General features: G+C 39.4%; 1 protein-coding gene across 2 annotated transcripts in view; it reads left to right on the forward strand.

Annotated features, from left to right (window-relative positions):
• Positions 1–508: 508 nt before the first annotated feature.
• MERTK (MER proto-oncogene, tyrosine kinase) overlaps positions 509–12,571 on the forward strand; it is an 81,616-nt gene continuing 69,553 nt past the window's right edge. The window contains exons 1-3 of one of the 2 annotated variants that reach the window (XM_058165082.1): positions 509–740; positions 8,704–9,142; positions 10,333–10,433. In XM_058165082.1, the coding sequence (XP_058021065.1) occupies positions 620–740; positions 8,704–9,142; positions 10,333–10,433 (661 nt within the window). In that variant the 5' untranslated portion in view covers positions 509–619. The remainder of the gene's footprint in view (positions 741–8,703; positions 9,143–10,332; positions 10,434–12,571) is intronic. The other variant, XM_058165081.1, reaches the window with a different exon arrangement.

Consider the following 12,571-nt stretch of genomic DNA (forward strand, 5'->3'; position numbering starts at 1 on the left):
TGCTACTACCATGCAATGCCTGCGCATAAACCTGCATAGAGGAAGAGGATATTTAAAAACTCGGGAAATGCAAATAACATTTCAGGGTTAATTTCTACAAGCTCAAAGGTTGTTATAGAAATGAAGATCCGAAGATTAAAGCTTGACAAAACAGTATCAGTGATTTGCATTTCACGAAGGGAACCCCATCTGCAATCTTCTGCAATCAGAGCCTTCAGAATATCAGGACGCTTATCATCCTTCCCCATCAGTCCCCATCAGGTGGCTACTGTTCTCCAAGTGCTCTCCCTCCCTACCTCCATCTCTCTCTTTCTGGATGCTATTTCTATATTGGATCCAATCCCGCTATCCCTATGCAGAATTCCTCCTCTCCCTCCCCACTCCCCCGTCCTCTCCCCCCCACACTCCGTCTTCCTTTATTCGCTTTCAGCCGCAGGGCAGGCCCGTCCCACCCCGCGTAACCCACCTCTCGCCACCAGTACCGAGTTGGAGGCGGGCCATTCTCCTTAGATCCGCCTCTTCGCGAGTTGCCCGAGAACTTTTGTTTTGGGCCAGCAATCTGGCCGGAGGGAAGTTTTGTGGCGGCAGCTCAGCGCCCGAGGCGACCGCGGTCGGGGCAATGAGAAAGGGGAGCCCCACAGTGCCCGGATCGGATTCTGAAGAAGCCTGCCTGGCCGCCATGGAAGGGGCTCGGGGGCTGCCACTGTTACTGCTGCTGCTGCTGTCCTCCACCGTGGAAGGTAAGGCGTTCCTCCCTTGGCTCTGCTTGGCTCCCACGGGCGGGGCGCGAACAATTCTTTGGCACCCCCTTATGGAAGTGGCAAGGGGGGGGGTCTCTGAGTCCTCCTGACCGCACAGGTGGCAGAAAGGCACAGTGCCTCACGGGGGGGGGGGATCCTGAATATCAAGGGGCACCGCAAGAGACTTCCCAAAGTCGGGGTGGAGGGCTGATGGGTCGCAATCTGACACCTGCAATTATATAAAGAGAAAAGACTCCGCAGAGGCTGGTGGTCACAGTATGCAAGGATTTTAAAAAACACCCATAATGAATGTCTATGGAAATTCTCACTCATCCAGGTCATAGTTGTCTCAAAGGTGCTTTTTTTCGAAAGGCAGCTGGACTTTCTTTTTTCATGAGAAGTGAAAAGTCTTCAAGAAAAAACAAAGTCCAGATGCCTTTTGGAAAAAGGCAGTTTAGGACACCCTTAATGAATGCTTATTTCCATTTCCCACATACCAAGTATTCCTGACTAGGTTCTAACGCGGAGGAAGGACTTTGCCAGAACCAGAAAGTGGGTTTTGTCTGAACTCAACGAATTCTCAAATGCTTCCCAATACTACGGGGAGCCAAATCTAAATGCAAACCTCAGTTGGAGGGGATGCACTGGGCGAAGAGATGCCTGCCTGGCGCCTCTTTTCCTTCCTTGTTTTGGATGAGGCTCTAATCATCAGGCTGCACTACTTAGCCAGGCGCTGTAGAGTCCAGCGGTCAGCGGGGAACTTGAATCCTCGGTGAGGTTGTAAAGAGGAAGCTGGCATATCTTCAGAGTAAGCCCCTCTGAAGCCTGTTTCAATGGATGACGAGGGTGAAGCTGGTTACTTAATTCTTCTTCCACTTCTTTATTCGAGTAAATATTCAAAGAGGCAGCTTAATGAGTAAAGGACAATGGTAGATGGGGTGTTGAAGAATGCTTTGTTTGTGCTTATTTTGAGTGAGACAAATTTATGCCGCTGTCAGACGAATTTTGTGTTTAGAGAACCATTTGGTCAGAGTGAGATATGTACAAAGATAATTATCTGTATTACATTAAATTACTTGTCATAAAGGGCAGAATGCCCTAACTAAACAGAGATGATTTAGATTACAGTATTTTTTTTTATTAATGTTAGATCTTACACAAATAAATGCTTTCTATAAACTGTGCTTGCATTGATTTTACTGCTATCTGTTCTTATAAAAATAAATAACTAGGAATAGTGAATGTGTCCCACAGTAATGTGTTAAATGGTACACAATGTAGGAATCCTGGTTCTAAATCTCATAAAGTTATCTTCTGATTAGTTTGACCAGCTCATAAAATTATTTTCACAAAACTTTATTTTGCATTTCTTGTATACAAATGTGATGAGCTAGAATGGTAAAACATATACCAAACCTGGATTTAATAATTCATGTATGCAAGAAGGCTGAGATCCAGTACTGTTTTTGGCATGGGTATAGGAAATGCATGCCAGTTGGTAATATGACTCATCCCATATCTGAAGAAAAATATGCCAAAGAAAAATATAGCATCATTAAAAGGGTAATCTACAGTAATCTATTCTGGGGATAGGAGGGAGCTATTCCTAAAAACCAAAGCAAATTGATTTCTTTAGTGAGTGCCTTGAAAAAGTCCTCTGACATAACTGTCATCAAATCTGGAGTTTGGAAGTGAGGCTGGAACATGTGCTTCTTCAGCCTTTTATCTTTTCCCCCCAAATCATAATAATGATTTGTTAAGCAAGTCCCCCATGGATTCCTCCCTATAGGCAAAATCCATACTTCCCATGCAGTGAGGTGTCTACACAAATGTATCCAGAGATGCTTTGTCCATTCATGCTCTCTAAAGGCAAACTGTCTGCTAGTTCTCCTCTGAAGATATCTTCAAGCAATCCGTTCTCCTGGTAAAGTACAGTGACACAAGCTACATCTTCAGTCACCTCTATTAACCATGCTAGTTAAACTGATTAGAGTGGGGTCCAGGACTATGTGGAGGTTTATGTTTTGCCCATGTCTGGTAAAATATGCTTATTTAACTATTGCTGCTATTGTTTCAGAAAAGGAGATCAACTCCCGACTTTTAATTAGAATATCCCATTTACTCTTTCTAAGAAAAACTTTCCAAGATTTTCTGTCTTATTAATTTCTGTTCCATAAGGAAGGTAAACTATTACTATGGGCAAATCAAGAGAAGTGATAATGCCATTTTATACTGCAATAATAAGGCCACACTTGGTCACCATGATACGAAATGAGATGCCGAGACCTTAGAACAAGTCCCCAAACCTCAGTCCATGGACCGGCACCAGTCTGTGGCATGCCAGTAACCAGGTCATGCAAACAAGCAAAGCTCCATCTACGGAATGCAGGCAGCACACAAAAGCTTGCCCTCTCTGATCCATGGAAAAACCTTCTCTTCACAGAACCAGTCCTTAGTGCACAAAAGGTTGGGGGCCTCTGCTCTAGAAAGTGTGCAGAGAAGAACAACAAAGATGATAAAGGGTTTGGAGCAGTGGTGGGTTTCTACCGGTTCACCCCATTTCAAGCGAACCAGTAGTGGTGACGGGGGGAGGCTCCACCCACCCGCCCGGACAACATCACGGATGCTCTGCGCATGCGCAGAAGGTTCTGCACATGTGCAGAAGCATGCAAGTGAAGCGAGCGCGCGAGTGCACTCACAGTTCCAAAATGGTAGCGAAGGTAAGTGAAACCCACTACTGGTCTGGAGGCTAAATCATATGATGAACAGTTGAGGGTGGGAGGTATGTTTACCTATGAAAGAGAAGAATTAGGGGTGATGTGATAACTGCTTTTTTTTTTAAATTAAAAAAGTTTTAGAATAAAATTTTTCCCCATTACATCCCACACCCCTCCCCTCACCCACCATCACCCTATCCCCCCAACCCTCCCCCCCCAGACTTCCCAGAGCAGAATACAAGGTATACGATCTGACAATCATAAGCTAGAATACCCTAATTATCCATAAATTCCCATCCCTCCCCTAAAACCTCAACTCTCCTTCTCCATAAAAAGAAACAAAAAAGAAGGAAATGTTCGTTCATAAAATATTTGATGTTTCTTCATCCAATAATTGTTCTAAATATAGTCAGTCCATCTTCCTCATTCTGGTATATTTTCTTGTGGGTTTTCAGTCTGGTACATTGAAGTTTCCAACAAGTTCAATATTTTTAACCTCCAATCTTTGATAACAAACATATAATCCATCTTCCAATATTACACTAACATCATCACAATAAATTACAAATATTTTATAACCATTTTAACATTTTACCCTTAAGCAACTCCCTTTCTGTTTTAATTTTTATTTTAATTCCCCCCCCAACACTTTAAAGCAGGGGTGTCCAAACTTGGTCCCTTTAAGACTTGTGGACTTCAACTCCCAGAGTTCCTCAGCCAGCTTTGCTGGCTGAGGGACTCTGGGAGTTGAAGTCCACAAGTCTTAAAGGGACCAAGTTTGGACACCCCTGCTTTAAACCCAACATCAATTTTTATCCAAAGTAACTAAATCCATCATTAATAAAATAACGTCAATAAAATATATCTCCCACATTTTACTTGCAAATTAAAACAAATACACCCCAACTTAATTTCCAAATACCATCTATAAAACATTTTATATTAAAAAAAGAATTTAAATTATCCTTTCTTACTTTCAATTTTTATCCAAAATAGATAAATCCACCATATATAATAATAACAGCATAAATATAATATACCCACATTTGACTTACAGACTCAAACAAATGCACATTATCCTTTCTATTTCTTTTATGTTCAGAAATTTTTACTTACAGTTTACCCTTTCCCATAAAAGGAAACACTTTTCATCTGACAATGTTGCTTCTTTACTCCTTGTTCTTTTTTAAAGATTACCGTCCTTTGCTCCTCCCCTGCTATTTTCTGTATTTCTTCTCCCAAAGTTACAGCCCCGATTTCAAATTGTGTTTGCTTTACTTCCTTCACTCTCTTTTTAGCCATTTCCACTTCTCCTCACACCTTAACTTCTAAGACTGGTAAACTTCCAGCCTTCAATACCTTAATATAAAAATCTCTTGCTTTGGTAACTGCATTAAGACAATACTTCCCTCCCATATAATTTACTGTTAATCCGGCTGGCACATTCCATTTATACCATACCTGGCGGTTTCTAAGCTCATTTACCAAAAAAGCATATTCTTTTCTGTCCCTCAATATTTTGGAAGGAATTTCTTTCAACACCAAAACCTCTTTTTTTTTTTTTTTGAATTTATATCCCGCCCTTCTCTGAAGACTCAGGGCGGCTTACACTATGTTAAGCAATGGTCTTCATCCATTTGTATATTATATACAAAGTCAACTTTTATTGCCAACAATCTGGGTCCTCATTTTACCTACCTTATAAAGGATGGAAGGCTGAGTCAACCTTGGGCCTGGTGGGACTTGAACTTGCAGTAATTGCAAGCAGCTGTGTTAATAACAGACAGACTTAGTCTGCTGAGCCACCAGAGGCCTTTTGACCCAATATTTGAATTTTACTTTTATAGGAGGCTTGTGAAATTTCACTCCTACTCTTCCTAGATGTAAAATAAATCACTATATCCCTTGGCAGTTGTCTCTGCCTTGCCACCCATGAATTAAGACGGTAAATTTTCTCAATTTGATTTTCAAGATCCACTGATGTCAGTCCAATCACCTGTGAGAAGGCTTCTGCAAATATCTTTTTTAGATTCTCTTGCTTATTTTCTTTTAAACCTCTCACCCTCAATGCAGATTCCATTATTTTATATTGTAATAAAACCCGTTCTTCATCTGTTCTCTCCACCTTGTTCCGAAGCTACTCTATTTGACTTTTTAAATTCAAGTTAATTTGATCAATCTCATGCACTTTTCCATCCAGCTTTTTTATAAATTCAAACATAGTCATGAAGGCTGACCTCATATCTTCTTGTAAATCTTCATTCTCAACTGTAGCAGAATTTTTAATTTCCAATAATTTCTCCTCAATTTCCTTAAGTTTTTTGTCTCGAGCAGAATTTTGAGCCTTCAGAAATTCTTTCAGCTCCTCTTGTAATTTGTGTATTTGAACTAGCGAGGCAGCTCCCTTAGAATCAGTAGGCTGTATTTGTTTAAAAGCCATCTTGCTTTAACTTTGTAAATTGCAACGAAGTCAAATCTTTTCAAGCAACTTATTTGAAATGGGTAAATCAGTTCTATAAACCTTCGGCTTTTCTCTTTAAGATTTCTTCACCTAAGTATAAAATCCATCAAATTTAAGCAGAGTTAACAAGGCGCTAACGATGTTAACAAGGACTTCCTTAAGTTTCATTTTCACACCTCATTAAACAAATCCGCTATTTTCCTTCTTCTCAAATACTTTCCGAAGATTGAGATGAGGTCTAAGACATGCATCCACCCTGCCTCTTGCCTTTGCTCCGTCTGCTTAAACTAATTTGAATATCTTCATCTTGATAGCAGAGATGGTCACGAGCGCTTTGTTCTGCATAGATGCAGAAGCTTCCCGGATCTGGAGCATTTGCCAGGTTTAAACAGGGAGCTCTCACCCTTCAAGCTCCAGGAGTTATTCCTGGAGCTCTTGGGGAGCTCTACCCCCACCCGGCTGGTCACCTTTCCCTCTTCTCCCGAGGGAAAGGTTTTCAAGCCGCCAGACAGCTGATTTGCGCTGTCTGAGCGGCTTTAACAGAATCATGGGGGCGGCGATCCGAAAGGACCGTCTCCAACGCGCACGGAGCCACCGGAAGTCCGTGATAACTGCTTTGAGGCGCTGTCCAGAGAGAAGAGGGACTGACATTGTCCAAAGCACAGAGAAAAAAAAAACAAGAAATAATAGGCAGAAGCTTGTTAAAGAGAGATCCAACTTAGAAGTAAGGAGAATTTTTCTGACATTAAGAACAATTAATCAGTAGAATAAATAGTCTCCTAGACTTGTGGATGCTTTGTCACTGATGGTTTTCAGAAATAAACTGGACAACTAATTGACTGAAATGGTAAGCTTTCCTGTTTTGAGAAGGGTGTTGGACTAGAAGACCTCTTGAGATCCCTTTCAGCCCTATGATTCTGTGTTTTATGTTTTAGTTTTTGTTAATTTCCCCTTCTTTTTTGTCTGCAATTGTAATGGGGCTGTCAGCAATAATATTAAGGGGAAGTTATGCCAGTTTCATTTTTCTTTAAATCAAAAACAGTCAAAATGCAATAGTTTTGGAAAGAAGCATTTTAAAATTTAAATAAGATGATATGATAAAGTTTCCTCTTCAACTGTCCCATACATTTCACCTTCTTCTTCTTCTTCTTCTTTTTTTTGAAACTCTAAAGCAGCCCCTCCATTTCCAAAAATGAGCTCTCCCAAATCCAAAAGGTAGCCTTGCTCCAGAGCAAAATAACAATGGGGATAAGTGAGATTAGTTTCTGTACCATGTAGGCACATATTATTGAATGAGTCACATGTCGTATCTCCAAACAAGATGAGATATTAATTATACACTAGAATTCAACTGAAAATACAGTCAGGTTTCCTTAAAAAATAAGATATATCTGGGACAAATTCAGGGAAAGCAAACGTTCAGAAGATCATGGATTCTGAAGAATAAGTAAGGAAATGCAATTAATGTGAAAGGAAAGGAAAGTGTGGGCGCCTCTTTCTGGCACCTATCTGGCTTCTCTGCATTCTGGCAATATTTAAGGCAGAAATCTATGATTTTGAAAGGTAGACGAGGGAAAGTGAAGTTAACTTTTTCTGTAGATGAAGTTTGCAAATATGCAGGGATTAATCACAGTGTTTGTGTTTCAAACAGTGAGTTAATGGTTTAACACATGCAGTCCTATAGAAGTCCTATTTTGGGAGCAGGAATGATTTCCAATTTTATGCCTGCTTCTCCTTTGACTTTGTGGGAAGCTGGCAGGGAGCACTGGAAATCACAATCACATGACCATAGTAGCGTGGCACTGCTGCAGTGGCCACAACTTTGCCAATACAACTAGTGTGAGGATCCTTAAAATTTCAATTACACAGGAGTGAATGGTTCTGGATTTTATCAGCATTCTTTAAGTTGGTGGATTTAAGGTCCTTGATTCAAAAAATTTTGTGCTGTCATGCACCGTTTGGAATAATTAAAAATTACAAACAGATAAGCAGGCAGGAGAGTTTTAGTACTATATAGATTACCAGCATCTTGAACTGAACCTGCAAGCAAACTGGCAACCAGTGTAGCGCACAGAGCAGAGGTGTGATATGTGCTGATCTGTGTGCTCACGTGCTCTGCTGCTACACTTTGGCTGAAACTTTCAGATGCCCTTCAAGGGCAGCCCCATGTGGAACATGTTACATATTTGTCATGCGGAACTTTAGTTTTGCTGAAGATTATATTTGCTGTTTATGCTGTGTTCACAACATTCATATGTATAAATGCATTGCAATCTACAGCCCATTTCTTTGTGAGAAAAATGTAAATAAATGTTTCAGAGGCTCTTGGGTGTCTGTCTGTATATGTAGGTAATAAATTTTCTAAAATGAAATAAAATAAATAAATAAACCTCTAGCAAAGTAGAGCAGTTGGGAGAGGACTTTTTCCTCCATATCCCAATAGGATATTAACTATCAGAGACAACCATGGATTAATAAAGCCTTCACACAAACACCTCCCCACAAAAGCACCCTAGGTGTTTAGTAATAATTTTTCACATCAGAAAGTAAGGAAAGCAATACAGAAAAAAAAAAGAATACTGACAAAACTATTGTAAAAGAATGTTTATAAAGAGTTGTTGTAAAAGATATTGCTAAGAAACTAGCACACAAATATAGAACCAAAACTATTCGGCTGAAATATGATAAGAAAGTAAGAAGCTTTGAAGATAACATGGAGGGCAATGTTTTTGAAAGTGAACAGGAAACAAAATACAGTGATAAAACTATACCTCTTAATTTACAGGGCTTGCTAGTGGAAAAAGCAAAGCAAAGGAATTTGGCTTGACAACATCTACCAAGTCATATTCACATGAGATGGACTCAGTAGGTGTACAACCAGTAGCCCAGTCCTTTCTGGCCTGGTTAAATTATACTTCTCCAGTCAGTACATTGTCACCTCCTATGGATTCCAGGCTTGTGAAGATCAATACAGTCACCTCATCAGGAGATCATGCAGGTCATCTTCTCCAGTCAATTAAGTTTAATCCTACAGTAGGAACTATACTAAGCGCTGAACATATGGATATCAAATTTAATTGCTCGATCAACGTTCCCAAGTCACTGGTCAACCAAGACTTCCCACCTATTACCTTGTGGAAGAATGGGAAGGAAATTCTTGATGTTGGCAGCCACTATTACCAGTTTGATGATAATGAATTAACCACTATGAAAGCTGCTTTCAGGTAATCAATTTTATTCCTTTTAATTTTAATTTTTAAAATTTTCTGGAGTTAAATAATTATGGAATGTTAGAACCCTAAGATTACAGATGATTTTTCCATTTACATTTGGAAGGCACACCAGATTTAAGATATCTAATTTTAGGACTATTATAAAAGAGCCAAATATGAAACAAAATGGGGACAATGAGTGAATTGATTTCATTGTCTCCTTATCCTGAATTGTGGAACATTTATTTCACTGAACATCCTTGAAGAGATTCAGAAACTACAATGCAGCAGCAAGTATTCTCTTGCTAAAATATTTATGTACTTTATGGGATGAATGTAGTCACTGCATTTGCAAAAAAAAGATTATCTAGAAATGTATTTAGAGAGCTTCTAGCCAAACATAGCATCCATTACTTTGAGTTTGGATTGTGTGAGTAGATGTCCCCCTTGTAATGGCATTTGGGAATGACCTTAAGAGATAGGAAGAAGAGCCCTAGCCTAAACAATGATCTGATAAACAAAATATGGGTCTGAAGGAGGAGGGGTGACAAAAATGTCGCAGAAGGAACCTTTCCTAGTTTTTCGGAGCATAAAAGTGAGGGGTGAGAGAGGTACTTCCAGATGTGCAATATTCTGTTAATGTAACCTTACAATAAGGATAGAGCTAGTGGTCTTAGGTGTGCTTCTTATTTGGACTATTTCAGAAGGCTAACAATCCTCTTCTATTACCCATACATCTTTCTCATCTTTATATATACTAAGCAAAATGAAATCCTAACCCATGGGATTCATAGAGTAACAAGTTCATCCCAACCCATGAACTTGTTACTCTGTCTTGTTACTCTGTCTAGCCTAGGAGGCTTTCTGAAGACCTCATCTTTAAAACTCTATCTTGCTCCTTGCTCCTTTAGCACAGCTAATGAGAGCTGCATTGTCCATTTTGGGACTATGAAGAATGAGGATACACCCCAGTATTTCCAGTACTTGGAAACATTTTTAAGTTCTGAGAAAGCTCTTTTTAAAAAGTTCCAGAGTTATTTCCCTTGTGGATTGCCTTCCTACGATATTTATTTTTAATGAACCTTAAAATACTGCAGCATTTATTTCAGTATGAACAAGGAATACCAGAGTCTTGACTAAGTCACAGAGTGAACACGGATAGCCTTATAAGTCTTTTTCTTTTCTTTTCTTTTCTTCTGTAGTATACCCAATGCTCAGCATTCTGATAAAGGGTCTTATAGCTGCAAATTGACAATTGAGAATGAGGAAATTGAATCAGATCCTATTTTGGTTTTGTTGGAAGGTAAGTTTAGATCGGGAATAAGTACTTATTGGCTAAAGTGGGGTGATTTTGCAAAACAATCTGACAGTGATAATTCCTAGAGAACCAGAGGTACAGGAGAAATGGATTAAACTAAGACAGGGAAATTATTTATAGAATAAATAAGGAGGTGAATGGTTGAGGTTCTTCTCATCATGATAACTCATTGAAGATATTCTCTCCCTCTTTTCTCCCTCCTTCCCTCTCCCTCCCTCTATCAGCTTCTAGAAAATAAGTGGAAATTGACTTCCCCTTGCCTCCCTACATAGAGGCTACTTACTATGACTACTAACATCCCTGTTGTCTCGATAATTGTAATTTAGCATCACCTGGGAAAACCTCATGTTTCTCACATCAGTTCTAGCTGGAGATGGTGGGAGAAACTCCACAGGCAGGCAGTGTTGTTTTTAAATGCAAAAAAAGTTACCATTCTCATATTCTCCTTTGCCAGGGAAGAGATGGTTTAGAAATATAGTGGTATTACCTGTATGATAGTGATTACTTTGGTTGCCCCGAAATATTTTTATTCTCTCTTAGACAACATCATTGGTTACATACTGGTCAAGAGAATGGAGACCAGTCGCTTCCCACTTCAGTGAGCAAGTAATTAATGCATCTAACATATATTCAGAGTACACTTCAGGCTGATTTCTGTTACAAATTTAGAAAGCACTGCCTTGTTAGGTTAATTGGACTTCAAAAGCAGCTTTGGGGACTTTAACATTTATGGATTCCAACTCCCAGAATTCCATAGATAGCAGGCTGGCTAGGGTATTTGGGGAGTCTTACACATCTTAAAATTGTTGAGGTTGAGAAAACTGACTTAAAGTAACTTTTCTCAGGCTGGAGCCATACAAGTGTGTTCATTGTCTAGGAATACTGGAAATTATAGCTCCTAATGCACTAGTTTGAAGCTGTTGGGGGGAGCCTTGGGTTGGGACATCATGGTATTACATTTGATGATTTGCTCCACTATTGGGCAGGAAGATTTATCACCAATCCATGAACTTCCCATTTCAGATTTGCTGTAATAAGCCAAGAACTAGTATTTGATGCTTGATCCATAGAGGTTGTTGACTTGAACCACAAGATACCTGACTGGGCACATCCTGACTGAATGAAAAAGGCCTTGGGGAATCACTGTGACTCTCTTCCTTAATGTACAATTTCCATCTATGTAGACAGAATTTTTAAAAAATTCTATGGTATGAAAACAGAATAGGGTATGAATGGCAGTGTGAGCCAGATTAGCACCAGGCTGGTAGAAAAAGCAGGTTACAGGAGATCTTTGATGGACTATCAGATTGATCTTTATAATCACTTATATTATCTATTAATTAAAATATGGAGGCAAAGGGGAAATGTTCTAAAGCAGGGTTGTCAAACTCCCGGCCCGTGGGCTGGATGCATCACACACTGGCCACGCCCACACCCGGTTTAGCAAAGGAGGAAAAAGTCCCAATATGTCACATGACTCCACCGTGACAATGTGAGTTTGACACCCCTGTTCTAAAGCATGCACAGGTTTCAGATTTTGTACAGGATAAATCCTATCTCAATTGATGGGTAAAGAATGGGAGTAGCAAGATTACTACTCCATCCTGCTCAATTGCTTAATTCTTCCATGAAATGAAGATCAGCAGAAGTTATTTTGAAAGTACTATTTTTGGGCTTACATTTCAACTGCTCCTATCCATTTTGGCTGCTGTACTTAACTTTGGTATTAATAAATCAATAAATAAAAATACAATTCCAGCACACCATTAGACATTGTGCTGAGTATCAAGAATCTTTCCTTACCCTATTTTTTAACTAAACATTTTTAAAATATGTTGACCAGTGGATTGCTAAAACTCAGACACAACATGAATTGGTTCCCTGATCATTTATATGTGTATATATTTTCTTATGTGATTTTTAAAAATTGTATTTAAAAATACCATAATGGAAGATTACTATATGAAACACCAAAAAAAGCCACAGCCTCCTTGACTGTTGCTTGTTTTAAAATTGCATGGTGGTGGGAGAATTCTGGGACCTGAATCCACATACCTTAAAGTTGCCAAGTTTGAAAAACATTGATCTCTTGTGTTTGTCCCTTGATCACATTAAGGTTGCTC

This window comes from Ahaetulla prasina, chromosome 1, assembly GCF_028640845.1.
Source record: "Ahaetulla prasina isolate Xishuangbanna chromosome 1, ASM2864084v1, whole genome shotgun sequence".
Classification (NCBI taxonomy): domain Eukaryota; kingdom Metazoa; phylum Chordata; class Lepidosauria; order Squamata; family Colubridae; genus Ahaetulla; species Ahaetulla prasina.